This window comes from Rattus norvegicus, chromosome 10 (assembly GCF_036323735.1).
Source record: "Rattus norvegicus strain BN/NHsdMcwi chromosome 10, GRCr8, whole genome shotgun sequence".
In the NCBI taxonomy this organism is placed as follows: Eukaryota; Metazoa; Chordata; class Mammalia; order Rodentia; family Muridae; genus Rattus; species Rattus norvegicus.
Genome location: NC_086028.1, coordinates 15330645 through 15358408, shown reverse-complemented (window position 1 = coordinate 15358408; position 27764 = coordinate 15330645). Strand labels below are relative to the sequence as shown.

Sequence of the window (27764 nt, the reverse complement as noted above, 5' to 3'; positions counted from 1 at the left end):
AACTGTAGCCACTGCAAAGAGTGACAAGGAGGTTCTGGGGACATTTTTTTTTTGAGTTCCTAGAGCCCCCACCCAACTTGTGCAAAGATGCTCCCTACTCACTCGAGGCAGTGGCAGAAACCACGCAGCGAAGTTTGACTGCGGCGCACAGATCGGCAGAAAGCCGAGTTTTGCTTCTCCAAGTCCCGGGTGGGGGATGTTAGCGGCCAACAGCTGATGCAGCAGCGGCTAAAAATGCCTCATCTACAGACCTGGGGTCAAAGGGTCTTGGTGCAGGCTCTCTCCACGGAAACCTGCTGGCACCGCCCTTGAAGAAGCTCCGCCCCATGACCGCAGAAGGGGAGCGTCCAGCCGCGGACCCGCAGCTACCTCTATAGCAACCGCAGCAGGTCCTTTCGAGTCAACGCGTCACGTGCTTGTTTCTCAGCCAGTAATGGCCGCAGGCAGCTTCTCCCGATTCCCGAGGAAGCCTCTCGAGGGTGGTCTGACCTGCGGGCCTCTCTCCTTCCCTCAATTCCGCCGTCCTACCAGCGGTCTAGACGTTCCCAGGCTGCCGCATGAGCCCGCGTGCGCCCCGGTGGCGCGCTAGGACCTGGGCCTAGTGACCGGCCCTCGGAGCGCCACTTCTCCAGCACGGACCGCTGCCACGTTCGCGTGGCGTGGGCCGGAGGGTGGGGCTTGACTGCCAATGGGCGGAGCCTTGGTCTGAATATTGAGGGTAGGTCCTAGTTACTGTAGGGCGGGGCCGGTAGAGAGCGCAGCGGTAGCTTCTCCGGGCTAAGCGAACCCGCTCAATCCGCGAGGCTCCGCCTTTGCTCACGTGTCCCCATGCCAGCCCCGCCCCACACCGGAAGTTCCGGTGGCGGATCGCCGACCGGGCGGAGCTGATAGCTGCGCGGGCTGCGAGATCTAGGTGGCCGGGCGCGGAGCCCAAGCCGTGCCGCGCGGCGCCATGAAGGGCAAGGAGGAAAAGGAGGGCGGCGCGCGGCTGGGCACTGGTGGCGGCGGCAGCCCTGATAAGAGCCCGAGTGCGCAAGAGCTCAAGGAGCAGGGAAACCGGCTCTTCGTGGGCCGCAAGTACCCGGAGGCGGCGGCCTGCTACGGCCGCGCCATCGTGAGTGCGGGGGGCGGGGGCGGGGGCGGGGCCCGATGTGCCTCCCAGTTCTGTGATTCCCGGACGATTTCTGGCAGCCTAGACCCGGATTGCTGTTCCCGAATCCAGGGCAGATTGACTGGGGACTGGCGGGCGGGATGCTTGATTGAGGCAAGCTAAGGATGACACCAGAAATTCTTGCCCCTTGAGGCTCCCAAGCCTAAAGCTGGTGGAGGGGTTCTGGGATTTTTCTCAAAAACAGTTGGAGGCAAGAGAGCATGGCTAGAATCCAGAGCTCTGATAACTCGGAAATCTCCAGTTCCTCTCTTCCACCCATGGGCCCCCAATGCTGGAGAATTGTCCGGATCATTGGCTTTCAGCTTGCTATTAGAGAGGGGATCAGATGAGCCCACATTCTTTGTCACCTGATCTTGGTTCCCAGACCCGGAACCCACTTGTGGCAGTGTACTACACCAACCGGGCCCTGTGCTATCTGAAGATGCAGCAGCCTGAACAGGCACTTGCTGACTGCCGGAGAGCCCTGGAGCTGGATGGGCAGTCTGTGAAGGCGCACTTCTTCCTGGGGCAGTGCCAGCTAGAGATGGAGAGTTATGATGAGGCCATTGCCAATCTGCAGCGAGGTGGGCTGACAAGATGCCAGATTGTGGGCACCTTTGGGGCCAGGATTGTTGACAAGTGTAACCTAAAGTGTCCACTCCCCCAGCCTATAGTTTGGCCAAGGAGCAGCGACTCAACTTTGGGGATGATATTCCTAGTGCCCTTCGCATTGCTAAGAAGAAGCGCTGGAACAGTATCGAGGAACGGCGCATCCACCAGGAGAGTGAGCTGCACTCCTATCTCACCAGGCTCATTGCTGCTGAGCGAGAGAGGTGGGTCCCGCCCCCAACAGTTAACACCGAGTCAACAGTGCAAGTGTTTATTAAAGGACAGCAGCCGGTACATGGGAAGCCCGGGAGGAAAGAGGCCTGAGATGGGAAGGGATCTGTCATTTCCCTGTTGGGGCCATCACCAGCTGGCTTTTTCTTGACCCTCAGGGAACTGGAAGAGTGTCAGCGGAACCACGAGGGTGATGAGGATGATGGCCACATCAGGGCCCAGCAGGCCTGCATTGAGGCCAAGCACGTGAGGGTGCCCCTAGTCCACATGTGGGTCGTTGTGTGTGTGTTTTTGTGTGTGGCATGAGAAGTGCCCCAGCCTATGGTGGCTCTGTTGGCCCATGCATGACATGAGTGCCCCGGTGGACAGAGTGTGTGTGTCTGTGTGGAGGAGACAGGAGTTGCCCACACATGGCGCTCAACTCTGCAGGATAAATACATGGCGGACATGAATGAGCTCTTCTCTCAGGTGGATGAGAAAAGAAAGGTAAGGACGGAGCCTTGAAGCTCATGGGCAGGCTCTGGTATGGTGACTTCCTTTCCAGTTGCAGACATTTCCCTCTTGTGCTGCAGAAGCGAGATATCCCTGACTACTTGTGTGGCAAGATCAGCTTTGAGCTGATGCGGGAACCCTGCATTACACCCAGTGGCATCACCTATGACCGCAAGGACATTGAGGAGCACCTGCAGGTAAGGAGGGCCTGTGGTCTCGGGACTGGGATCAGGGGACACTCAGGCCATTGAATACTCTTGACTCTGTCGTTGCAGCGCGTGGGCCATTTCGATCCTGTGACCCGGAGCCCTCTGACCCAGGAACAGCTCATCCCCAACTTAGCCATGAAGGAAGTCATTGATGCTTTCATCTCTGAGAATGGCTGGGTAGAGGACTACTGATACCCCATGTCCTGCCTGGCACCCTGGCCCAGGAGGGTCTGGAGGCAGAAGCTCCAGTCCCTGTATATAGTTTGTGTCCCTGGGCCTGCCCCCATCGGTCCTGATGATGGGTTCTGAACTGCTCCCCTTCTCAGCATATCCCTTGCTGGGCCATGAGCCTCCCTTGTCTCCCTTCTGGGCTGGAGAGCTGGTGAGGGTGGGTTGCTGCTGCTGCTGCCACTGTCCTGTAATAAAGTCTGTGAGCACTACATTGGCATGTGCTGGTGCAGTGGGCTTGCCAGTCGCTTGTTGGCTAGCCAAGGAAAGTGGATATGAAGACACTGGTGTCCAGATTGAGTGTGGCATGCCACCACCGATCAGGAAAGTACAGCGCCTGGGAGAAGGGGCACGGAAAAATAGTCTGATTCCCTAGTTTTTGGGTTAGCCCAACCCCCACCTACCAGCTACTGACTTCACCAGCCTGGATGGTACATTCTAGAGGCCGAGCTGATGGGGCTAGAGATGGGTATATTTCCAGGAGCCAGGCCAACGTGGTCTTGTTAGGGTGGAACTCAGGTGTCTTCTCAGGAGGGTAGAGGAACCAGCGCTGGAGGCAGGAATGTTAAGGTCACTCTCATGTGCTATGGACTACAAACACCAAATTCATGCCCCACCCTTGCACTGACCTTCCGACCATAGATAACCTCTGAGAAACCAGGCCCATGCCAGTGGAAGGGTACCCCAGATCCAGCTCCTGTGGGGTCAGTTGTGAATAGCTGATGAACAAAATATATACGGGCTTCCCCCAAATCTGTTTGAAAGGAGCACCTACCTGCAATTCCAAAGCTATAAGCAGGGGTGGTTCCCAGTAGACGAAATGGAGGTGGACGGTAATGTTGGAAGAGTGGGGCCCACTCAGTAAAGTTGTTATCTCCGAAAAAGTACAGGGTGTCTGCCAGCAGAGAAGATGACAGGCAGGGGTACTGGCAACAGTGGGCTCCAAAGTGTCCCACTCCCACTGCTGCCTGGGTCTGGCTCACCATTGCCTAGAGATTCGGGGTCCTGGGGGTGCAGCAGCTGCTCCACATATTCCTGGAAAGGCAGGTCCACTACAAGAAGGGGGAGCCAGGCGGGACTGATCAGTCCTGCCTTTGGGATGTAAAGGCAGACCTTGAGGGGTGTGTAGCTCACCTTTCTGGTAGGAGTAGGTGTTGGCTGTACTCAAGCGAACAACATTGTCCCCAAACGAGGCCAGCAGGTTTTCCCGGGAACACAGGGCTCTGAACTTCTGGGGATGGAGGATAAGATAAATGAACAACTGGCCAAACGGGACCAGTTGCCCACATGCGCACGAGTACTCACCGAGTTGTCTGTGAGTCCTTGCAAGATGACGGGCTTGAGGAAGGCATAGCTGGGGGGAAAAGGGGAGCATGTTGCACAGAGGTTGAACCCTACAGGGGCTTCTGCACACTAGGCAGTGAGAGTATGATCTTCGCAGCCAAAAACCATGCTTGGGAGTATGCCTAGAATCACGCTGAGACTTGGGGCAGTCACACATACTGCTGCATAAATTCGGAGTACGTGAGGTGTGCTCGGCGCTCGACTGTGCAACGTTCCTCCTCCATCACCGCTGCTTCAGTTCCCAGCCTACTCTGTTTCCTGCAGGGGCAACAGGTCAGGCCAGCCAGAGCCTTGAGTTCAGGCTCCCTCCCGCCGCCCATTTCCTGTGGCTCACCATCCCCCTTCGCCAGAGGCAGGCAGAACCACAGTCACCATCGTCCATAGTACAATGAGCAAAAGCAGACCGAATCGTCCAGCCGCCGCCATGAGCATACGGGTGCAGGCGCGCAGCACGCTGGGAATTCTGTCGACACTTACGAAAGCACAAGCCATTGGCTTAGGGTCTGGACTGCTGTAGCTACCTGCAAGCAGTAGCCAGCCGGCCCTGGGAGCCTCCTCCTCGTACACGCGCGAGTACAAACATCCACATCCACACAAAACCCCTATTTAATCATTTCCTCAAGGCGGAGTGAAACTGTATTGAGCAGCCATTGACTACAGCGGGTTACCATAGCTACAGCGCCCCTACCGGAAGTTCCCTCCTGCTAGGAAGTTCCCACCTAGGAAGTTCCCACCCAAGGCTCAGTAAAAGTGACAAGTGGCCAAACAGCAGTTCTTGATTTTTATTGGGTTAACAGGTTGCAGCCACCTTCCATCCTGGTAAACCGGATGGTGAGCGGTCAGCCTAGTCCGGTGGACATCGGGATTAAGCTGAGGAAGCTGCATTAGCTTTTGGGAAGGCCAGGTCAGGAGTATTCACAGAGATGGCCGCAGCCTGCAGGGCAGTGGGAGCTGCCTTCCAGCCATTTCATGATGTGCTGAAGATGGCCACCATGACTGCAACCTTGACACCATACGAACAGACCTTTAACCACATGATGGCAGACGGCACACATGCTGGCACAGCGGCGGCACCTGGGAATGGACGGGCGGTTCAGCTGCGGGGCTCTGGGCTGCCCCCTCCCAATTCCCCCATTCTTGCCATCGCACCTGTCGCAGACCCAGCCTCGGCTGCTCATGGGCCGTTTGCAGTGACTACAGTTGACATGCAGGGTGGTGGAGGCTTGGTTGAGGCAGCTCACGGCCCTGCTGGTGCTCAGCTTCACCACCTCATTGGACACATTCCAAAGGCAGAAGCGCTGCAGCAGATCGATGTAGGATGTGTACCAGTGCTCCTGGTGGGGAGGGGACAGGCTCAGGTTAGTGTTTCCAGGGAAACGGGCGGGAGGGGGGTACAGTGGAAAAAGAAATAGGCTCAGATGAGGGAACCAGCGGCCTCCCTGGCCCATCACACACCTGAGTCTGCTCGTCGATGTCCTTTCGTACTCTCTCACCCAGCACGATGAGAACAGACACAGCCATCTGCACGTCGCCCTGCTCAGCGTAGAAGTGCAACATGTCCCGGACCAAAACACTGAAGAAGTCCGGTGGCAGGCGGCTGTCATAGAGCGCGTGGGAGACGGACAGGAGGGAGGAGGAGGAATCCACCGGGGCTAATGAAGCTGTGTCTGCCTCGTTGCCGCTCACATGTGGAGAGTCGGCCTTGTCCTGCAGGTGCTCGGGGCCCGAAGGTGTGTCCACAATCTCGTGACGCAGTGGGAATGCCTCCTGCGGCAGCACATACTCAGGCTCCTCCGCTGGAGGCAGGGGTGAGGAAAGATGAGCCTGAGTCTAGGCTTCCCACTCCATGCGGCTCCTGCTCGCAGAGCCATGTTGTGGGTCAGACCCCTCTAGAGCTCACCCAGCCCCCACTCACGGTGCACATGCTCTGTGTCCAGTGGGTATAGCTCATCCTCCTCTCCTTCTACGTCACCCAGCAGGTAGTCAGCGGGTACGTCACTCCCCTCAGTCTCCTCGTTATCTGCTCAGCAGGGAGGGGAGGTCATGTGGAGACGTCATCGTTCCCCCCACCCCGCCCCGTCAGCACCCCTGCCTACCCTCATTGGTGATGAGTGTGGCTGAAGAGTCGAGCAGAACCGTGTCGCTCCGTGTGTCCCCTTTGCTGCGATCCAGCCGCGTCTCGCTGCCCAGCCCTGGGCCCATATCCTTCAGATTGAAGCTACAGGTAGGGAAGGCTTGTGGGTAGCCAGGTCCCAGCAGTCCACCCTGAGGAGGGGGCGGGAAGTAGCCAAGGATCTACCTGTTCATGAGGGGTAGGCTGCAGGAGCTGCCTTTGCCGACGCTGTGGTTGAGATTGGCAGAGGACACCAAGCCAGGGCTGCAGTAGATAATCCGTAACATGGTCCATGTCTGGGCCACCTAGAGGGAGGCACCAACCATTCATGGGTCCTGAGTACCTAGCATCCTGGGCTGGCCTTCATCTCCTGAGCAGAATCATATACCAATCCATGGCCTGATCCACTACCACCCAGGAACCTGGGACATGGAGAGAGCAGCGTCCACCCTGTGGGAGTGCATCTGTGAGGAGCCTGTGCTAAGGATTAGTAAGGGAACAAATATGGAGAAGAGAGACAGCATGCAGAAGGCAGCTCCAACACCAAGAACGAGGCAGAAGAGGCTGCAGGCACTGGACTCCCTCGGTGTCCACCCCGAGTATGACCCCAGGGTTTGGGCTATTCTGGTCCACATGATCTTGACACTGTCAAATACTGTGGCTGACAACTGTGACTGAGCTCAGGGTGGTTGTGGGTATGGTGCCCCCCCTACAGCAGCAATCTCTGACCCAAATCATGACCCCTAGGCCCCCATCTTCACATACCTGGTTGCGGCCGAGCTCCCGAGCCACTTTTGCATTGTGATCACAGAGCTCGGCTAGTGGCCGACCAGCCAGAGCATAGCGTTCAGCTGTATCCACGAACCAGCTCATGCTGCCACCACCAGACTCAGTCTCAAAGACGCTGAGTGCACTGGAAGCAAGGCCAGAAAAAGGTTCTGCAGGGTCCAACTTGCGCTTGAAGAAGATGGGGTGACGCCGATCACCAGCATAGGGTTTACGTCCAGATTCAGCGGCCACCAGGCTTTCTTTGACAGCAAAGGCCAGGTCCCCAAAGAGTCCGTAACAGAGACCCTCAGGGTTGGCACGCTCAACAGGCTGACTGGCATCCCGAAACAGGTGCTGGCATAATGTGCTGTCCTTGGAGCCGGAGAGGAGGAAAGAGGGGTCATGTGGATGGCGCCAGGCAATGCCTGTCGTGACATCACGGTGCTCTTCGAACATAGCAGCTGGCACAAAGGGCCGGCGTACATCCCATACATAGATGTTATGGTCCACCATCATGGAGCACGTGGCCAGGTGGTGGCGGCACTCAGGACGCCATTTGACTCGGGCCACTGAAGCGATGGTCTGCACACAGTGTATCTCCTTGGCACGATGTGTGGTCATGTCCCAGACCTTAACCATCTTGTCTCGTCCACCCGTGGCCAACCAGCCCCTGTGGAGAAGGTCCCACTCAAGCTGTCAGTCACCTCTCCCATGGGAAAAGAGACCCTGCCACACCCAAAGGTGTCTCTGAGCCTCCAGCCTTAATGCCCTCCTTATCCCCATACCACACCTGTCCTCTGGGTGCCAGTCACAGCAGAAGACAGGCCCATTGTGGGCTGTGAACATCCTTTCACACCGGTCGGGACGGCGGATGTCCCAGAGCTGCACATTGCCGTTCTCAAAGGTGGAAGCAAAGGTAAAGTAGTCACGAATACTGAACTGCACGTCCCGCACGCTCTCAGACTGGCCTGTGGGTACACATCAGTACAGACATAGGTGAGGGGGCTGGCCCCCAGAGGTTAGGGGGGCCCTTGGAGTGGCTCCAAGGGTGTCATTCACCAGCCTGTAGCCAAGCCAGGAAGTATAGGACTGAAGAAACACCACCAAAATCTGCCTAGGTCAGAGACTATGCCAGGTATTTTCGCTGCAAACTCCCAGGCCTCAGTTCCCTGGAGTTTGCACAGGTGAAGCTGTAGGCCTGCTTCAGAAGGATGTGTGTGAGCACTGGAGGTGCAGAAGCTCCACCTAGCTGGCTGTCTCTATCTCCCTGGGGCCCAAGCTTGTGGAAAACCCCATGAGTGGAAGAGGAGGTTCCTCACGTTCTGCTCAATACTCTGCCAGCTGCCTAGTTAGCCTTGAAGGACCAAAGAGCTCGGAGACCATACCCACCTTAAAAAGTCACCAAACCAGGACTTGTAGGTGCCGTGTCCAGTGCTTTTCCCTGCCACGGATAGCTCAAGATCTGTCGTAACCCCCAAATTCTTCAAGGGCCCAAGGTTCTGCCCATGCTTCATTTGGTCTCATTAAAGATTAGAGAGAGGTGGCTCAGGGCTGAACTCAGACAGCCTGGCCTTGAAGGGGCCTTGTGTACTTCCCACCTCACTCTGAATCCTGAAGATTCTAGTAGATTCATTGCAGTGAAGCAAGCTGAAGCAAGGTGAGGGAAACGGAGGCTATGCCACTCACTACACTGTGTCTGAAGGCTCTACCTTTCCTATTAGTAACACTCAACACCCAGTCTCAGTTTCCACTGGTTTGACCTCCTGCCTCTCCCCCACCAGCAGTGCTTGGGCTCAGCCTTTTCAGAGGGCCAACCTTCCCCATCTCCACCAATTCTTTCAGGGTTGTTCACCTCTGAGAGTCCATCTGCGGACCTCTGATGGACACACATTTCAGCCTGCTTGTAAGGTCTAACACCCACAGAAATCCACATGTACCCCAACTGCTTCTGTGGGCCTCACCAGAGAAGGTGCTGACAGAGTCCTTCCTTCGGAGATCAAAGCACTTCATAAAGCCATCTTGAGAGCCACTGAGCAGCACATGGGCCTCAGTGGGATGGAAACAGACTTTGTTCACTGTGCGCTTGTGTTCTGTGAACAGCTGATCCTGTTTGTTGCGGGATGGCCGGCCTAGGTTCCAAGTAACCACCACACCATTGGTGGCTGCTGTGGCCAGCAGATTCTCATCCATCTGGTGCCAGACCACATCAGCACAGCTCAGGTTGAGTGAGGGTTTCCGGCCCACACGTAAATTCAGCTTCTCTACAAACTGCTCCTCTTCAATGGCATAAATCTTGAAGATGCTTCGGCCAGCCACAACAACCTGGGCTGCATCTCGGCACACACTGATGGCATTAGCTGGTGCATCCAGGTGGCAGTGCATGGTTCGGCCTGTCAGTGCACTGCCACTCAGGGCTGTGGTAACTCGGGACATCTTTTCCATGGCTGCACAGGTAATCAGGGGTAGGAGGATGTCAGTGAAGTGTGCTGGCCTGGTCAGTCATGGTGTCCTAATAGTTCAGGTTCAGTCCTCTCGAACCTTCGGCCTGAGATGGTCCATCAGTCAATCATTGTCACAGGAGGGTTCAAATTCATGGGCTCCAGAGCTAACCTGAGGTTCGTCAGCACCATATCTGACGTCTCCAGATTCTATTTGATTAATCCTCCATCAGTGAGATCCAGGGGGCTACTAGACCCTCGCTAGGTCGACTCCCGGGGGCTGGGTCGGGAGGGGTGGGGAGTGGCTCCTGACTTCGCAGCCCCGTGCCTCCGAGAATTGCAGGGCTTCCAAGAGGAACAAACAACCCAGAGGAAAGGGTAAAGAAGCTGGATGGGTCTGGATTGAGTTCTAAGACCTTGGAAGGCAGAAGAGAGGCTACAGCAATAAGTGCAGGTATCTCGTTGCACCGTGCAGCGGAAACTGAGAGACCAGAACCAGGTGCTAGAAAAGCCTCTGTCCCGGTTACACGCCAGTCATTTACCGAAAGCACCGAGTGTTCTTCAGCTACAGTACCGGAAGAGACTCACTTAGTGCCCGCCCACTACCGGAAGTAGTCCTTTCTTATCCTCACTTCGCCGGAAGTGGGTGACACGTCTCCCACCCCATAAGGGTTCCGTGTCTGCGCGCGACGCTTCGGCCGAGCGAACAGACCAGATTTGGCCTCAGCAGGCTGCCCCTGGTTTTTAACTTGATTATATATGTCCGCTTTTGATTGTTTGGTTAAGTTTTTTTTTTTTAATGATTCTGGAAATCGAGCCGGAAAGACAAGTTCTCTATCAACTAGGCTATGTTACCAACCCTAGCTAATTTTAATCTCAGTATCTTAATACCAGTACTTAAACCTCTTCTCCGGTCTTGGAGGAGTAATTTTCTAAGCAGAACCTGAGTTCTGCCACTCTGCCACAATGCCAGACCCTACCCCTCACTTCCCCTGCGGAACTCAGTTACCATTTCATGACCCGCCCTGGGTCCATCATGCCCTGTTCTGAGCCCCGCACAAGCAGCCTGGCACCTTTTCTACTCTAGGTCATTATTTCACTGTGAATAGGTCTCAGACACCTGGCCCTAACCTTTCTTGGCTCCTTTCTCAGCGTGCTTCTACTCCAGCTTCCTTCCCCCTGACCATTTTCCTTCCTCTTCCACAGTTTCATAGGCTGTGATAGAAGACCGTGCCTTCAACCTATGACTGCTACCCCTGCAGAACGAGTCATCGTAGACCATCCCTGCCACCCCATTCTAATGTCTCCTTTGCCCCCCGAGGATCGTGTGTTTAGTTTGTGTGGTTACACCTGTTTTCATACTTTCAGAGCCTGAGGACAAGTTTGTCAATTGTTAGATTTAGTCTCAGCTGTAAGAGATCAGTGCTGGCTCAGAATCCTCAAGACTAAGTTCTCAGCACAAAGGAGGCTTATTTGCCCCAAAGGGACAAAGGCCAAGCAGTAAGGGACAGACAGGAGATAGAGGACCAGGGAGAAGGGGAAGAGAACAAGGGAGAGGGGGAAGGAATATTTGTCCCAGAGGGGACAAAGAACTGCCTCTGGATAGAAAGGAGACAGGCATTTGCCCATAGGCAAATGATACTTTATGGCTTTATAAATGTAAGAGGGGGAAACACTTGTTAGGAAGAGGTATTTAATTTTGATTTGACAGGTTAATTAGGTGAAACAAAGGAGACTTTTGTTTGCTGCATTTCAATACTTTGATAGCTGGACCTTGGTAGTCAGCCTTGGGAGGAGGAAGTGGCCAAATAAGGAAATATAGCTTGGTGCTTAGCTTTAGGAATAGAATCCAACAGTATAAAGACAGAGGAAATCGGGGAGAAGGGCAAAACTGGCCAGAGCCTTGTTTTCAAGGTGGCTAGTCCTTCCAGCAGTTGCCCTTTCTCTTAAAGTGGATATAGTAGTCTTGATCTTCTAGCACACCATGATTATTTATTTATTTAATCTTTATTTGCGTGTACCATTGTGTGTCCAGGTGCTAGAGAGCATCAGACCCCTGAAGCTGGAGTTACTGGACAGTTTAAAGCCACACGATGCAGGTGCTGAGAATTGAGCCTAGGTCTTCCTCGAGAACAGCAGATGCTCTGAACTGCAGAGCCCTCTATCCAGCACCACTGTATGCCTTTAGAACATCGCAGTCCCTCACTTGGAGGCTTGGTGCAGAGGATGAGGCTCATTTCTGCTCTTGGATAGCAAGATCCTAGGTCCTTTCGAAGACCTACATTTTGACATCAAACACATGGCTCCCTTTTGTGCATTCGGGACATTAAAAAAACTTCTGTTTGGTCCCCAGCTCCGAAAAAAAGAACCAAAAAAAAAAAAAAAAAAAAACACAAACTTCTGTTGGTCAGTTGCTAAGGTTCCGGTTCAGTCCAGCCCTGAGCCTCCAGCCTCTGTGGTGTATGGAGTAACTCTGATGAGTTGGGAAGGAGGAGAAGCCAGAGACCTAGACCTTCCAGGGCAGATTTACCCGAACCAAAAAAACCAACCAACCAACCAACAAAAAAACAAACTTGTGTTTTTACAATTTTTTTAATATATATTTTTATAAACAGGTCACGTGATAAAATAGCACAAGAAACACTTACCAAATATAAGGTTATATCTTCCGCATATACAGGAGAATGAGGTCGTTATGTACAATAAGAAAATGATTTTAGGGGTTGGTTGGTTTTGTTTGTGTTCCTCTCTCCCCTTAAATTTTCCTCCTACAGTCATTGGAAATATCACAGCTTCAGTTGCATTAATACTTTGGGCAAATGGGCAGCTTCCCTTCCCTGTTGGGGGACTGTGGGAAGAGGGGCTGACAAATCTGGCTCCTGACCACTTCAGCCTGGAGCCTCCCTGGCCAACACTTCAGGGGCAGGGAACTCTTTGGGCTGTTGAACTCTTACTTTTTGTCAACAGCAGCTCTCTCTCTCTCTTTCTCTTTCTCTCTCTCTCTCTCTCTCTCTCTCTCTCTCTCTCTCTCTCTCTCTCCCTCTGGCTCTCTGGGAAATAGTTTACTCTCTTCCAACCAGATAAGGGGTGTCCCAAGATTAGTTGTGGGTGCTGTGTCTCCTGGGGTTCAAGGTTGGGAGAGAAGGGTTCCCAGTCCCTCTTCAGTACTGTCATGTATATGTCAGGATCCCCTAGGACTTCCAAATGTCTTGAGATCTGACAGAACATGGTCACAACCCCTTTTGGGCAGGCGAAAGTTTTGGAAGCTGGGAAAGGACTAGAAAGGAGCCCTCCTTCCTTGGGGTGTGAAGGGTGTGCTGGCCACTGGAAGATCAGAATCGCTGGTCAGTGCTGACCCTGACCCATGGCCAGGCCCTCTGCAGATTCCACCTGAGGAGACCTATCCAGGGTGAAGCACAGTGCTGAGAGGCCTGAGCTCAGCTTGGGTAGGGACTGAAATGGGTGGGCTGATCCCAAGGCCTAATAGCCCCGTGGGTGGCTCCAGATTAGGGTCTGTCAGGTGCCTATTCCACCCTTGCACTTGGGTGAATGGGCACCGGTTAGGCTAATGTTGATTGTTCCAAGGTCTGCATCCTCCTAAAGCTGTCCCAGCCTGGCCAGGGCCCAAGGATCTGTAGGCCAGGGGGAAAGGAGATATGGGGGGTTGCGGGAGTGGGGGTGGGACACAGAGAACAAGAACTGACCCATATGGCAACAAGGAAGAAGGGAAGCCACTAGGTCAGGTGGGCATGGGGAAGTTGGGCTCCTCAGGGGGCCATGGCTTTGGCAGTGGCCTGTGGCGCCTCATACCCCTTGGAGGGCTCCAGGCGCGGTGCAGTGGAAGATGTGGGAGGCCCTTGGGGCTCTTCCAAGCCCCTAAGTCCTGGGGGACCAATCCCTCCATCCCCTTGGGCCCTGCCCGGGATGGGGGGGACAGCGAGGGGAGGCGGAGAGCAGAATGAAGTGGAGAAGCTACTGAGGGCATATGCACTCAAAGCATCCCCCAAAAGGACCTAGACCCCCAGAAGGCGGGCGAGTGATGGCGGCGGCTGTGGCATGGTGGAGGGCGGGCGTGCAGTGCGGGCACGAGGGGCATGCACAAAGTCCCCGAGTGTGCGTGCGTGCGTGGGGCTGGCCCCTCTGCCTCTTGCCCCGGACGGGGATGGAGCAGTAGAGCAGAGGAGCTAGGGAGGCACGGGGCGGGGTTTCCCTCAGCTTGCCCCGCCTCCAGCGCAGGGCGGAGAAATGATGCTCCGGCAGGGGTGGAAGAGGGGCTACTGCCCTGGGCGAGGCCGGTTCCCGCGGCCGGGTGGGGAAGCCTGCGCTATTCAATGACGAGGCAGCGCGGCAGGTGCTGCGAGAAGTACTTGAAGAGCTCGGGAGTGGCTCCAGGGCAGTTGGTCAGCTCCAGCTCCTCCAGCTCTTGCAGTTGCACTAGGCCGGATAGCCCGGTGGTGGTTAGGAGCGGGCAGCCTGCAAGCACGAAGCAACGGGGCAGCAGCTCAGCAGTTCAGCTCCGCCCAGCGGGAGGGCTGGACTGGGCTGGGCAGGAGGAGAAGGCTGAGGAGGACAGTGACTAGCTGGGGGTGGGTTTTACTGGGCTTGCTGAATGAGGCGGGACCCGTGCCGGGCGTGGAGGGTTGGAAATTTGACAGGATGAGTGGGACCTGCACCAGGAAAGGATAGGTTTGGGCGTGGCCTGATGGAGGGTGGACCTGAGCAGGGCGTCACCATCAGGGCGAGCTTGAATATAGACTTCCTCTAACCCACTACCTGGGACGCGATTTGCCAAAACCTGAAATGAATCTAACTGCACAAGGGACCCGATGGGGGCGGGCGTTAGAGTGGGCATCATTGGCGACGAGGCATGCCGGGGGTAGGGGTGGGGGGCTGGGGTCCTCACCTGCTAGAGACAAGAGTCGCAAACTTCTCATGGCTAAGAGGTGCTTCAACCCGAAGTCCTGCACCTGGGCGGGAGTGAGAGGAGGTCGTGTTAACTATTTCCACTTGCTTGGGACCTGGAGCCGCTGGAGGTAGGGGTTCAAAATGGAGATTTCTCAGCTTCCCCACCGCCCATAGACTGGAAGCACCCATGAAGGCCTTGGGGAATCCGGAACCCAATGATTCAGCTTAGTTTGACTGCTGGTCTGGTCGCAGAGGGATCTAAATGAGGCCCAGTGCAGTTCCAGGGTATTCTGTACTGTGCTCCACACCTCCACCACCACCCCACCACCCCGGCCTGCCACCCACTGCGCTCCAATTTCCAGGTCCCTGGGGGCATGGAGGTACCTGGCAGCACCATCGCAGGTAGAGGCTGCGGAGGGACGACATGGTGGACAAGTAGCTGAGACCAGTGTCCGTGATGCGTACACACCTGTGGTTGCACCAGAAGGGGGACTGCCCACCTTTAAATCACTTTACCCCATCCCCACCTAGGTCCCTCCCTCCTTTTCAGAGTTGTCCCTAGAGCAAGTCTCTGCCCCACACACCAATGCTCTCCCTGGTCCCACCCTGTGACCTCCCCTTTTGGAATATGGCCTTTTCTCCAGGTGATGCTGGAATTACTCCAACTTTAGGCACTCAGTTCTATGTGGCCTTCCCCATCCCAGAAGCCCATGGACTGGTACCACCCACTCTAGGCTTCCAGTTCCTGGAAATCCCGCCAGTACCAGCCTGGAGTGTAGGGATGTGTGCACCTGTCCAGCACGAGCTCCTCCAGTCGGTGCAAGTCGCAGGCCACATACTCCAGTGCCATATCTGTGATCCGAGGGCACCAGGAAAGGTCAAGACTGCGCAATTTGCGCAGATTCTCGGCTACAAGCTCCACCCCATCATCAGTGACCTTAGAGCAGCCCGAGAGGCTGAGTGAGGTGAGGTTGGGCAGACTGTGCACCACATTGACCACCCCGTGGTTGGTTATCTCCCAGCAGGAGAGCAGGCGCAACGTGTGGGTGCTGTGGCCCTGACGTGCTGTGAAGTAGGCCAGTGCCGTGTCAGTCACGTGGTAGGCCTGAAGGCTTAGCTCTGCCAGGTTGGGTAGAAGTTGTGAGATGGCAGCGATGGCATCGTCCGCCACATTGATGCAGTCACTGACGCTTAGTGAGGTGATACGTGCGCTGAGGCTGGACCACAGGCCAGCCTCGGTGAAATCGTTACAGCCTGACAGCTCCAGGCGCACCACTCCCTGCATCTGCTCCAACATCACCTACAGGCAGGTACAAATCAGACCACACCAAGTCAGCTCCCCGGTTCATGCCTGTGTGCCCCTCCTTCGGGGGATAACGAGAGCTGCCTGTGCAGAGTGGAAGAAGCTTTCTGGGAATCTGGAAGCAGTGGTCTCTCAGGTGTGGACTTGTGCAAGCATGCATCAGACTGAACCCCAAAGAGTGCTTGTTATACTTTCCCAATATTCCAAAGGGGAGGCAGGGCATAGGGGACACATAAGTCAGGGTGTGGCCACTGTGGGTATTTAGAGCAGATGATTTGAATATTAAAATTACAATCCAGGTCTGGGAGGTCCAGGGAGGCAGGGCAGGGTTTCCAGATGCTCCTTTAACCCTTGCTTCTAGGAGACTCTCAGCTATCTCCACCCCCCACACCACCCCAGCATCCCATTCATCAAGGCAGCTTCCTAACCAAGCAGGGACCCACATGTAAGTGACTATTCTCCTGTACCAATCTTGAAATCTTAATCACTTTTTAACAAGCCCACATTTTTCACTTTGTATTAGGCCCTGAAATGCCACCCTTGCTGCCTTTTGTCCCTGAGAATCCTCTGGGCTCCTCAACCTCCCACATCCATAGGGTCGCTGCTTTGTGTCCCTGCCCCCCTATCCCCGTCTGGCCCTAGGCAATTTTGGGACACACCTCTAGACCAGCGTCAGTGATGGTGGAGCGCTTGAGACTCATGGCCTTGACTCCCTTCTTAGAGAGCGAGTAGTTGTCGATGAATTCGCAGATATCTAAGTCAGAGACACCAACTAGGCAGAAGCCCTCAAAGCCTCTAGCAGCGAAGCCCTGCAGGTTCACAAACTCCTTCTCGCCTCCAGGCAGCACGTTGTACAGCTCCTTGGCGTGCAGCACAGGCGTGAGGCCTGCCCAGAACTTGGGCTGGTAGAGCACACGCCGCCAAGCCTTGCACACCTGGGCTAGTATGCACTTCTCACACGCTGAGAAATACCAGAAGAGTCCATTAAGGATCTTCTCATCTGTGGCCAGTGGTGGCCGCTCCACGGGGGGTCCAGGCACTGGGCCTGAGGCTGGTCCACTGGCTGGGGGGCATGGCCCCCCGGCCAGAGCAACCCGGGACAGTGGTGTAGCCAGGCTTGGAGGTGGAAGGGTGGGTGGGGGTGGTGGCTGGCAAGGACGGTTCTTGGCAGCAGGTGTGCCCTTGGTGATGCTGGCTGCGCCTAGGCCGTTGGGCTGGCCAGGCAGCTTCACCAGACCGTTTCGAGGCAAGCATGAAGGCTTGGGGTCACCATCGATACCAGGGCTCGACATTTTCCTTGCACGTTCTGTGGATGAGACAGGAGGAACAAATAAGTTTGCCTGTCTCTGGAGGAGCAGGAGAGCTAACCCCTTTCTCATCCTTGAGGCTCCTCACCCAAAGTATGTCCGGGAACACTTAACAGAACAGACCCTAGCACATGCCTTTCTCTGACTGCACAGAGGCAAGATGGCTATATTCACAGCTAGCCCAAGTGTCCACATCCGCTGTCCTATTCACTGGCTCAGCCTGCATTGCTCAAAGGTGCTTTCTGATGCCCTGATTCCCATTCAAGGTTTAGGAGAAATGGAATCTTTAACTCTTCCTTTCACCTCCTATCCTTTGACAACCCCGACCCCTTCCTGGAGTTGCAGACCAGGATTGGGGAAACCTGAGGAAAAATGCTTCACTTGCCCTCAGAGTCACAGACCAGCTCTCCATAATCTGTGCACCTAGTCAGATAGTGGCGGCACATCCTAGCACTCAGGAGGCCGAGGCACACACTCTGAGTTCAAGACCAGTCTGGTCTACAGAGAGAGTTCCATCCAGGACAGCCAGGGCTACACAGAGAAGCCCTGTCTTGAAGGAAAAAAATCTGTGCACCTATGAAAGTCTCTGGAGCTTAGCATCCTCCCTGGGAGTCTGAGGGGGCTACCATAGTTTGATTGTGGTACCAGCAGAGTGGTACCTGGACATAGGCCTTTTCATATTTAAAGAAAATTAAAATTTCTGTGTATAAGTGTTTTCTTGCACGTTTGTATGTGTGTCACACACACACACACACACACACACACACACACCTAGAACTAGAATTACAGGCCCCCAGGTCCTCTGTAAAAGCAGCAAGTACTCTTAACCACTGAGCCGCCTCCCCAGCCCACCGGATACACGCTCTAATCACCCAACCCAATGAGGACAGTGCTGAGGTATCTCTGTACAACCACGGAGGTGGAGGCCAAGACCAAGTGAACGGTCCGTCTAAGGTCAAGGCTGAGGGTCAAGCGGTAGAGCTAAAGTTTGGAGCAGAGCTGGAGGAGGAAGGCGGCGTGGATGGCCAGGCTGGCATTCCCCCTCAGACTCTCAGGCTCTTGACTGGGTGGCAGAGGGCATTGTGAATGGACAGCACGGGGGGGAAAGAGCACTGAGACTCCCGTATGCCATGATAGTTTGCTCTGCATTCCATATCACATCGACCACTACCCAACATCCAGAAGGGGGTGGTTTTCCCACGGGTCCCCCCTACAGGTGGAATAGTCAATGCAAACCCCAAAACACTTGAAGGCAACACTCCATTCCAGACGGTCCTTCCTGTGGGACGGGATTTACAGTCTGTGGTAGAGTAAGTCCTGAGTCCCAGAGATGACCTAAGGGCAAGGCAGGGTCTCCCTTTCTGTGTGTATAGATGATCCCGGGACGAACTGGATGTACATGTGAGCTGTCAGCTTCCTGCCATACAATCTCCAGGGAGTCAGTGAAAGCTTCTCCCAGACCCTCTTTCATACTCTCATACCTGGCTTTGGTGGCTCATAGCCTTGCCAGAGAGCCTGGCACAATACGAAGGGTTACATGAAACAGCTTCCCAAAGGGGTGGGCACTGGAATACACAAACCCTCAGAAGAGAAAGACTCATGTTACCTTTTAGGCTGAGACCCCTTTCTGGAGCTACAGGGCCAAGGAAGTTGGCTGCTCTTTCTTACACTCTGGCTTGACACAAAAGAAATGGACAAGAACTACCTTCTACCTTTGTTTTGCAATTCTGTCTTGATGGTTCCCTATACTGCACAGGCAACCTGTGCCAGTTTCCCATCTCTGGGGAGGAAAAAACCCCAGGTTAGGCTCTCCCAGAACATGGTCCTCATGACCAACAACCCAGCTGTGTCCAAGAATGGCCTTTGACAGTCCACCCTAGGCCCTCAGTACTGTCTCCCTATTAGTTCCCTTCTCAGTATGACTCTGAAGACCTGGATAGCAGGCCAGTTTTCCCCTAAAGGTTTCCAGACCTTGGCTGCTCTTTAGTGCTCAAGAAAAGGCAATAGTAGGGGTTGGGGATTTAGCTCAGTGGTAGAGCGCTTGCCTAGCAAGCGCAAGGCCCTGGGTTCGGTCCCCAGCTCCGAAAAAAAAGAAAAGGAAAAAAAAAAAAGAGAAAGAAAAGAAAAGGCAATAGTAGCCACAAAAAAGCCAGTACAGCCTATGCTAACACTTGCCAAATGCATACATACAGCAAATATCCCTGTGTAGTGGTAGCCATATTGTTATTCCAGTCTTTATACAAGAAACCTGAGGCTCTGAAGAGTTATAGTTTGCATGCTATGGTAAGGGAGGTCTAAAGTGTGGTTACCCCAGTGCCCTGGGAACAATATAGGGAAGCCGGCAGGACAGCAGCATCCATGATGGGAAAGGATGAGATTCTTCCTCATGTGCTCCAGTTCTTATCCAGCACCACCCACATTTCTGGGAACTGTGCTGAGGGTGGAGAGACAGCCCCAGCCAGAATACCCGCCATATTCCTAATTCGCGATCTATGCCTAGACTGCCCATCGAGCCTCAGCCACTAGGCGCAGACTCAGCGCTCTCGGAGTCCTGCGAGCAGCACCACGGACAGCTCCCGCGCTCATTGGGGTCAGCCCCGCTTTCTGCACCAGAGACAGTGGGGCGGAGGAGGAATGATCGGTGGCTCCGGCAAACCCAGCTCCACAGGAAGAGGTAGGGGGAGAAGCCGCCCGCTTGGCTAAGATCTGGAGGAGGCTGCGGAGGCGGTGCCAGGGGAGAAATAATCCAAGAGCTGTGCCGATTTAGGCTGAAAATGCTCCCAGCCGCGGGTGTGCACGTGGAGCGCCTGAGTTGCTGGGAGCTGCGGGGAGATGCACGTGGATGCCCCGGGCATCTGCGGGGCTCCTTTCTGCCCCTCGCTGCAGCTCTGGAAACTCACGTTTTGAGAAGCACACGATCCCCTTCCCACCTTCCAGACTTAGGTCAAGTAGGAAAAACCAGGCCCGATTCAGTATCCAATTGCCCCATCCAGGCCCCTGCCTTCAATAGAAGCTGCGTCTCCACAGAGGCAACCTTGCTTTGTGCTCAGAGAGGTTCTCACTTATTCTCTCTCTTGTGGCATTAACCAAGCCTGAGAACCCCCTATACTGTGGTCCAAAAATGGAAACAGTTACACCTGAGCTCAAGGGCTGAGGCTCTCAGAGAAAGCTGGTCACACACTGGAAGACTGGAACCTTCCTGCCAGGTGAGCAGAGGTTATTGAGGGGTTCCAGCAAGGATCACTCTAACTGACCCTGTTATCTCACCAGATGGTGACCCAGGGCTTGCTCCCAGGTATCGTTATGTAGCTGAGGCTGGTCTTGTATTTACAACCATCCTGCTACTAGAGCTCCTTCATGATGCTACAACTCCTCTCTCTACCCAGGGTGGCTCCTGCAGCCTGCTTCCTAGGAGGGGGCATGGATCAGTGGCCAGGTGGTCCAGGCTGCCTCTCCCTTCATGGGCAAGCACCTCAGGAGCTAATACTGGAGGAGACGCCTTCCAGAATGATAGATTAACTGGTGCAGCACTCAGTCTCCCAGGCCCAGTGTGTCTCATGCTTGGTTTGGAGTGGAGTTCTGGGTCATCTCTAGACTAGAGAGGAGCTTGAGATCCCTGGGTCTATCCTGGGCTAGGAGGGGACAATGACAACTTCCTCAGCTGCTGTGTCTTCATCAGCCCAAGCCTCATCAACGTGCTCCCGGGGAGAGCTGACTAGGTGCTCCCTGGGAGAGCTGGTTGTAGTCTTTGCTCTCTCTAGAGGACTCGATGTGGACATGAGGAACATGGAGGGTACAATGGGTCTCCTGGGAAAGTTCTGGTACTAGGTGGTTTCCAGATTGACATTCCACAGAGTCTGATGCTGAGTTCATGAGGACTTGCCTCTTCTGCGTATCCAGTCATCAAAATAATCTCATGGCCTTATTTCCAGCCCTGAATCCTTCCCCAGCCAGACTCCTGCCCGTCATTCCTCCTCTCCCTCACCGGGCCAAATGGTGCTCCCCTGCTTGTTCCATGGGCTTTCTCAGTGCAGATAATGGCTGCCTGCCTCCACAGATAGGACCCCCCCCCAGTACTCTGAAAAAACACCTCCAGATGTCACCTGGAGATGTCACCACTGTTTGTCTCTCTCCCTGGCCTGGTAACTCCTTGAAGACAAATAGCACCATGACTGTGTGGCTTCTGGGTACTGCTGAAGGAATGAACAAGAAGTGACCACCCAAACAGTCAGCAGTGCAGCTATTGGCTGGTCAGAGGAGCAGGAGAAGCTCAAGACCTTAACCCCAGGTATGCTCGTGGGCAGTATTTGTACAGAAGAAACTAGATTGGTGGCTCCCCAGACCCTGTGATCTTTTTTTTTTTTTTTTGGTTCTTTTTTTCGGAGCTGGGGACTGAACCCAGGGCCTTGTGCTTCCTAGGCAAGCGCTCTACCACTGAGCTAAATCCCCAACCCCAGACCCTGTGATCTTGAGGTACAGATACTGGGGGAGAAGAGATATTTTGGCTAAATCCCTCTTCTGGAGTTTCATGGCTAAGGAATCTGGCTGGCTGACCCCTAAAATCTGGCCTGATCCTAGAAGAAAGAGACAGGAATCACCAAGGAGACGGGAAGAGGAAGTCCCTATCCTCCTCCAGAATCCCTGCCTCTTTACTTTCTGGAGCACCACTAGTCAAAACAAGGCTCAGAGAGGGATCTTCCTGATGCTGCACAAAGCTGCCACTTGTCCCAAGACCCCAAACACTCAGACCAGGAACACATCAGTTGTACCTTGTGTCTTTTTCTCCCTCCTCACTGAGTCCTGTGTTATCCTATGATCTGACTGGTGGTCTCTGCACACAGCTCTCACTCAGAAGGGTCACACCTATTACCCTGAAGTCTTAAAGATCACCAACTACACAGACACCAATGTCTCACTCCTCATCACTCTCAGCCTAGGGGCTCTACCCCTGTCTCTGACAGTCATTTCAGTGAGCAGAGGTCAGGATGAAGGCCACCTTGGAGGCTGTTTCCTGGCCTTCGTAGAACCCACCCTGATCGATACGATACCCATATCAAGTTAAGTCTGCAGTGGCAGCCCCAAGGGCTGGGGTGACAACCAGGGTGTCTGAGATTGGGGGCACAGTGCAGGCAACATGCTCCGTGACAGTACTGTGACTCAGGCACGTTCACATCCCTGCCACTTTGCACGTGTCAGCCACAGCACTCTTCTTCCACCCCCTGCTGGAGCTGCCTCTGGGGGTGTACCAGGGATTTGGGGTTAGGGAGACCCTTGGCCCAGGAGGTGGATAGGCCCAAGTTGAACCCAATGCTCCAGGAGATTCAGACTCTGTGACCAAGCTAAGGGCAAATGGTCACAAGGCACTGGGGAAATAGATGCTAGGCTTCAGGTTATAATGTCCCCCCTGCTCTGAGGAATATGAGACCTTCAAGACCTAGGCCTGTGAGGCTCCTTTAGACATCTGCCAACTGAGGCCCACCTGCACTCTCTGCAGCCAGTTTGGCCATCTGACCACTAATGGGGACAGTCCAGGGCTGCTCACTGGCCTCCCAGACCTTGCTTTGCTGTCACCCTTCCCTGTGCCAGTCTTGGAAGGTTCATCACCCAGAGGTGGAGAGTTATGGTCAGGAAAGTTGAGTGATGCCTGCCAGAAGCCCCTTCCTCTGTCTCTGGGATACACCTCTCTCAACCTCCCAGGGCTTCCTGGATCTACATCCCTTCTACCTAGAAGCACTGGTTTTAACGTCATCAGTGGGAGACAGGACCTGTTCAGGTGTATTTGGGAGAACAGGTGAGTGCATATGTATCCCAGATTTACAGTAAGGGGCACTAGGTAGGTAAATAGTGAGAGTGGCTGAATCTTGGGGTATCTCAGCACCACCCATGTTGTTTTCAACCTTGCCTTTCCCTCTTTCCTCTCAATGGCTCCCAGCCCGGCCCTCAAGCCATGTCTAGGCAGAACTTTGAGGCTCCACCATGCCTCTGACTTGATCTAGGCAGCCCCTAGTCATCCAGGCCCCCAGTCCCAACACCGCCCCGCGCAGCTCCCCACCCCCACCCCCGTGCTGAGGCTGCTGTCCAGCACTTCATCAAAGCGTTGGGCTGGAATAGAGGGTCCTGTGTCCAAAGGGGCAGCAAGGGGGTCTGAGGAGACTCTGGTCAGTGAGCCATGGGACAAGATGGCAGTGGAAGGCCGGCATCCAGGAGGGAGCAGGTGAAGTGGCATCTGCCATCTGCTCCTGGGAGGTCAGCTGCTGGCTCAGGCTGGGAGGGGCTAGCAGGAGGGCTGCTAGGCCAGAACCAGGCCTCAACAGTGCATCCTTCTCTCTTGGGATGAAGGGTGGGGAGGATCCCCCACTGACCTAACATCCCAGAAGGATATGGAAGCCCTGCTCGGCAATCTCAGAATGCCCATTCCCCATTTTGAAGCCTTCCAATCTTGGCCAAGGCCCATTTCCTCTTTCTAGAGCCGAAGATATGCCAGCCCACTCCCTGGTATAGAACTGTGGGCGGCAGCTGTATACCAGCTCATGTCCAGAAGGTGTCCAGGACCCCTAGGCCACATATCCACATGGCTCCTCCCTTTTAATTGTATCAACACCTGTCACGTCCTCCAGTCCGCCGGAGGCTCATAGGACTGGAGTCGGGAGAGCCCAGAGTCAAGCCAGAAGGAGTGGGGGCTGACGGCCTGCAATTCCGCGTCCTCGCAGCCACCGTGCTTCCTCTCAGCAATTCCGTGTACCGAGATACAGCCTGGCCGCGCTGCCGGTAGCGAGCCGGGCTCAATCAGGCCGGCCGCTGGGGTTAGGGGCTGCGGAACCGCTGGCCCAGCGGCCGGACGGTGAGGTGGGGAAGGGGCTGCGATTACGTAAGCCCTGCTCAGGCGGTGGCGGCCGCGGCGCAGTCCCAAGTCCCCACCCCGCCCCCTCCTCATTGTAGCCTTCGCGGAGGCAGTGGCTCGACCTGGACCCTCCCCTCCCCGCAGCCTGGCCGCGCGCGCACACACACCTTACCTCGGCCAGGGTTTCTGGCTCATGCCACGCTGTCCGCTGGGCGACCTCGCGTCATGGGGAGCCCAGCACCCGAGCCGCCGAGCGCGGAGGCGGCTGAGGTGCTGGACTGGCTAGCAGGGCCGGACTGCGCCCCGCGCCCGGCGCCCCGCGCCAGAGCCCTCTCGGCAGAGTCCGGAGCGGAGCTCCCCGGTGGGAGAGGATCTGCCGCCCTGAGCCTCCCACCGGGGAGGCTGAGGCTGTGCCCAGATAAATAAGGCCGCTTTGCAGGGAACCCGGCGGGCGCCTCCTCCCTCCCCTTCCCCTCCTCCCTGCGCTCCTCCTCCGCGCTCCTCCCCGCGCTCCTCCGCGGCCGCCGCCGGCGCCGCGCGTGCCCCCCGCCCGGCCCTAAGAGCCGCGCCCTCGCGCGCTCCCGGCGTCCGGACCAATCCCGGTTCTAGAGCCAGGCTGAGGTGTCGAGAATCTCCAGCCCCGCCCCGCTCCGCGCCGCGCGCTCCCGGTGCGGTACCGACGGGCACGCGCCAGGCGCCAGCACCCGCTCAGCGGCCGGTGTTCGCACAATAACAAACCCCGTAGGCCGCGCGTCCGGGAGGACAGGGCGCGCGGCCGAAGAGCAATTCGAGTGGCCCGTCTGCACGAAGTAGTGGCGACTCAGAATCCTGCCAGCTGAGGAGAATTGGGGTCCTTGGTGTGAGCAGTTGGCAGTGGGGTTCCGGATCCCGCGCAGATGCAACTGGCCTTATGTGCCCTTGCTTGGATTGCCACCTGTGAGGGCGAGGAAAGGGAGGCCGAGTGGAGACATCGACATCGTCGCACCTCCACACACACCCCTTCCGCATGGTGCAGGAGAAGCCTCTAGGATCTCATATCCCTTCCATTCCTGTTGTGAGTCAGGCTGAAGAATCCCCCGTTCGGGGTGACATAATCACACACTTGCAAGCAAGTGACTAAAACGAGCGTCAATGAAAACACAAGACAGTGGAGATAGTGGGGAGGGGTTACTTCTGACAATGTCACAAGCAATCTGAGACGCCCCCTCCCTCCCCATAGCACTGAGTAGGAATGGTTTAAGAAGGGGCGAGCAAAGATCCCAGGAGTTCTACAGGTTCCCTCTGGGATGAAGTACAGGTCAGGTAGTGGCAGCCTGTATGGCCCAGGGCGGGTGGTTTGTGTAAAGGACCCATTAAAGGCTGCTGGAGAGCCAGGCCTCCCAGCAGGCTAATGGGACCCCAATCTTGGATCTCTCTTGGGAGTAGAAACAACAGATGTTGGGACAGCAGAGCATCGTCTGGGAAGGGAGGAGCTACAGGGTGGAGTGTCTTCAGATGAGACCAACTGGTGTTGAGAAGCAGGGTCTTCTGGGAATGATGTGAGTCCTAGGGGGGCAATAAGAAAGGGAAGTAAGCTGGATCCTATCTGGTGTGTGTGTGTGTGTGTGTGTGTGTGTGTGTGTGTGTGTGTGTGTATACGCGCGCGGGTGTGCATGCACACATGAGGGTGAGAGGCTGATATTAGAATCCTCTTCTACCACTTTAAGAAAACATTATTTATTTATTTTTTTGTGAGTACAGTGTAGCTGTCTTCAGACACACCAGAAGAGGGCAGCAGATCTCATTACAGATGGCTGTGAGCCACTATGTGGTTGCTGGGATTTGAACTCAGAACCTCTGGAAGAGCAGTCAATGCTCTTAAACACTGAGCCATCTCTCCAGCCCTCTTCTACCATTCTTTACCCCGATTTTTCTTCTCTTTTTTTCTTTTTTGGGACATTTATATTAGACTGGCCAACTGGTCCTCAGGATCCCAATGTCCTGCCCCTCAGTCCTCAGGCAGGCACTTTACCCACAGAACTATCCCCTAGCCTCTCACCCCATGCCCCCACCCCACCCCCATTTTCTTTTTCTCTTTCTTTTTTCTTTTCTTTTTTCCCCCTATTGTGTGTGTTCTCTCATTGGTTTGGAACTGACCGTGTAGGCTGAGCTGGCTGGTTACTGAGCCCCAAGGATATACCTGTGCTGACCCTCCCAATACTGATGTTACAGCCACATGCCACAGAGTTCAGTTTTAATTTTTTTTTTAATTTTTAAATGGACTTTGGGGACAGAACTCAGGACCCTGTGCTTGCAAGAAAAACACTTTGCCAATGGATCTCTCTCCAAGGCCCTGGCTGTCTTTAACAGGGTGAGTCGTTCTTACAGTAGGGGCCTTGAGTCCAGCTAGCCATAGTCAGGATTGGGACAAGCACGTGTGTGGCTGGAACTAGAGTGTCACCGTCTTGCCTGGATATGGATGGTGGAGCGGCATGGGGCAGACATGAGCAACCAGACTGTGTCCTTCCGACTTCTCTATTGTCCTTGGACAGGTGTCCAATGGAGTGGGGATGTGGTAGCATGGGTCCTTGGATAGAGGTGCTGTGTGGGTTAACATGGGTCCTTGGAGAGAGGGTGCTGTGTGGGGTAGCATGGGTCCTTGGGTAGAAGGTGCTGTGTGGGGTAGCATGGGTCCTTGGGTAGAGGGTGCTGTGTGGGGTAGCATGGGTTCTTGGGTAGAGGGTGCTGTGTGGGGTAGCATGGGTCCTTGGAGAGAGGGTGCTGGGTGGCAATTGTGGAGGACAAAAAGCCTCCGCACACACAAGTAACCTCTGGAGAAACCAGGAAAAATTAAACACCCAGCTCACCACTCAGTGGAATGAGGTACACAGCTGCTCTTCCTAACCATTTGACAGCCTGGTAGTCCTCATCAGACAGGCTCTGTCTGCATCTCCCAGAATTGACTCATCTCAGACCCTTTCCCCTTACAACCACACTTTTAGGCCACAGAACACATTATTATGAGTGATGTCACTTGTGTTTTACAATAACCTAAATGGCTTCTGTGTTATCTTAGGACCAGATCAATCCTGACACCCACTGGGTTATGTTTATCTCAGTCAGGCTCCCTAGACCCTAGGTCTTGGGCACTAAGCCTGAGTCAACAGTACCCATTCTTTTTTTCTTATTTATTTATTTATTTATTTATTTATTTATTTATTTATTTGTTTGTTTGTTTGTTTGTTTGTTTGTTTGTTTGTTTAATGTATATGAGTACACTGTCGTCAGACACACCAGAAGAGGGCATCGGATGCCTTTACGGATGGTTGTGAGCCACGGTGTAGTTGCTGGGAATTGAACTCAGGACCCCTGGAAGAGCAGTCAGTTCTCTTAACCACTGAGCCATCTCTGCAGTCCCAACAGTACCCATTCTTGTGAAAGAAGCGAGATGTACATTGTAAAGAATCTCTGCGTGAGCATGTCTTAGATTGTTGTGCACGTGGGACTGAACTAATTGCTATCTGAATACTCCCCTCCCCCCCCAAAAAAGTGTGCTGTGCTTAAATATGCCTAAAGTAAAATGCCTAAAGCAGAAGCTTCGATCCAGCGCCAATTACAGTCAGATCAGTCTGAGCCGTTTCATTCTTACTCATTCTGATTGGTTTCTCCTGCCTGCTGTAAATCCTACAGGGGAATCACTACATGGGCATATGTGCCTTGTCTGGGGTATATAGGATGAACACACTCAAGTATGAAGGTGAGTGTAAGGAAGGCCTAGGCACACGGTGGCCCTGTTTTTTTTTTTTGTTTTTTGTTTTTTGTTTTTTGTTTTTTTTGTTTTTTGTTT

General features: G+C 54.6%; 4 protein-coding genes across 9 annotated transcripts; 1 reads left to right on the top strand and 3 right to left on the bottom strand.

Moving 5' to 3' along the window:
- The first annotated feature begins 849 nt into the window (after positions 1-849).
- Stub1 (STIP1 homology and U-box containing protein 1) lies at positions 850-3131 on the top strand. Its single transcript, NM_001025625.2, has 7 exons — positions 850-1114; positions 1536-1734; positions 1818-1983; positions 2149-2236; positions 2420-2476; positions 2563-2679; positions 2758-3131. Exons 1-7 carry the CDS (start codon positions 953-955, stop codon positions 2881-2883), a joined length of 915 nt encoding a protein of 304 aa, NP_001020796.2. The 5' UTR covers positions 850-952; the 3' UTR covers positions 2884-3131.
- On the bottom strand, positions 2017-4949 carry Jmjd8 (jumonji domain containing 8). 2 transcript variants are annotated; one of them, XM_006245999.5, is made up of 9 exons: positions 4598-4949; positions 4423-4521; positions 4225-4273; positions 4054-4147; positions 3903-3971; positions 3695-3814; positions 3549-3616; positions 3335-3469; positions 2017-3256 (listed from the first exon to the last, which is right to left on the bottom strand). In XM_006245999.5, the coding sequence occupies exons 1-9, from the start codon at positions 4753-4755 to the stop codon at positions 3176-3178; spliced, it is 873 nt and encodes a 290-aa protein (XP_006246061.1). In that variant the 5' UTR covers positions 4756-4949; the 3' UTR covers positions 2017-3175. The 2 variants fall into 2 exon arrangements, with proteins under 2 accessions (XP_006246061.1, NP_001014138.1); NM_001014116.1 differs by having other exon boundaries at positions 4054-4150; positions 4598-4916.
- A 75-nt stretch (positions 4950-5024) lies between these two features.
- Wdr24 (WD repeat domain 24) lies at positions 5025-11574 on the bottom strand. Of its 2 annotated transcripts, NM_001191084.1 has the most exons (9): positions 9106-9807; positions 7935-8112; positions 7142-7814; positions 6563-6681; positions 6360-6481; positions 6179-6283; positions 5719-6059; positions 5413-5597; positions 5025-5337 (listed from the first exon to the last, which is right to left on the bottom strand). In NM_001191084.1, exons 1-9 carry the CDS (start codon positions 9584-9586, stop codon positions 5169-5171), a joined length of 2373 nt encoding a protein of 790 aa, NP_001178013.1. In that variant the 5' UTR covers positions 9587-9807; the 3' UTR covers positions 5025-5168. The 2 variants fall into 2 exon arrangements, with proteins under 2 accessions (NP_001178013.1, XP_063125385.1); XM_063269315.1 differs by having other exon boundaries at positions 5032-5597; positions 9106-11574.
- Positions 11575-12155: 581 nt separating this feature from the next.
- Fbxl16 (F-box and leucine-rich repeat protein 16) lies at positions 12156-24413 on the bottom strand. 4 transcript variants are annotated; one of them, XM_039086539.2, is made up of 6 exons: positions 24111-24413; positions 16450-17096; positions 15252-15787; positions 14872-14956; positions 14486-14549; positions 12156-14055 (listed from the first exon to the last, which is right to left on the bottom strand). In XM_039086539.2, the coding sequence occupies exons 2-6, from the start codon at positions 17080-17082 to the stop codon at positions 13907-13909; spliced, it is 1467 nt and encodes a 488-aa protein (XP_038942467.1). In that variant the 5' UTR covers positions 17083-17096; positions 24111-24413; the 3' UTR covers positions 12156-13906.
- Between the last annotated feature and the right edge of the window lie 3351 nt (positions 24414-27764).

What these genes read in the sequence shown, in the direction of transcription:
- Jmjd8 (XM_006245999.5), bottom strand. Translation starts at nt 4,755, where the DNA reads ATGGCTTGTGCTTTCGTAAGTGTCGACAGAATTCCCAGCGTGCTGCGC. An exon ending in CACCTACTCCTACCAGAAAG is followed by an intron (nt 3,972 to 4,053) that starts GTGAGCTACACA and finishes CCCTTCTTGTAG; the next exon opens with TGGACCTGCCTTTCCAGGAA. An exon ending in CCCCGAATCTCTAGGCAATG is followed by an intron (nt 3,815 to 3,902) that starts GTGAGCCAGACC and finishes CTCTGCTGGCAG; the next exon opens with ACACCCTGTACTTTTTCGGA.
- Wdr24 (XM_063269315.1), bottom strand. Translation starts at nt 9,586, where the DNA reads ATGGAAAAGATGTCCCGAGTTACCACAGCCCTGAGTGGCAGTGCACTG. An exon ending in CTCTGTCAGCACCTTCTCTG is followed by an intron (nt 8,113 to 9,105) that starts GTGAGGCCCACA and finishes GTGTACCCACAG; the next exon opens with GCCAGTCTGAGAGCGTGCGG. An exon ending in AGCCTACCCCTCATGAACAG is followed by an intron (nt 6,482 to 6,562) that starts GTAGATCCTTGG and finishes CCCTACCTGTAG; the next exon opens with CTTCAATCTGAAGGATATGG.
- Fbxl16 (XM_039086539.2), bottom strand. Translation starts at nt 17,082, where the DNA reads ATGTCGAGCCCTGGTATCGATGGTGACCCCAAGCCTTCATGCTTGCCT. An exon ending in TCACTGACGCTGGTCTAGAG is followed by an intron (nt 15,788 to 16,449) that starts GTGTGTCCCAAA and finishes ACCTGCCTGTAG; the next exon opens with GTGATGTTGGAGCAGATGCA. An exon ending in ACCTGCGATGGTGCTGCCAG is followed by an intron (nt 14,550 to 14,871) that starts GTACCTCCATGC and finishes ACTCCCGCCCAG; the next exon opens with GTGCAGGACTTCGGGTTGAA.
- Stub1 (NM_001025625.2), top strand. Translation starts at nt 953, where the DNA reads ATGAAGGGCAAGGAGGAAAAGGAGGGCGGCGCGCGGCTGGGCACTGGT. An exon ending in CCTGCATTGAGGCCAAGCAC is followed by an intron (nt 2,237 to 2,419) that starts GTGAGGGTGCCC and finishes TCAACTCTGCAG; the next exon opens with GATAAATACATGGCGGACAT. An exon ending in ACATTGAGGAGCACCTGCAG is followed by an intron (nt 2,680 to 2,757) that starts GTAAGGAGGGCC and finishes CTGTCGTTGCAG; the next exon opens with CGCGTGGGCCATTTCGATCC.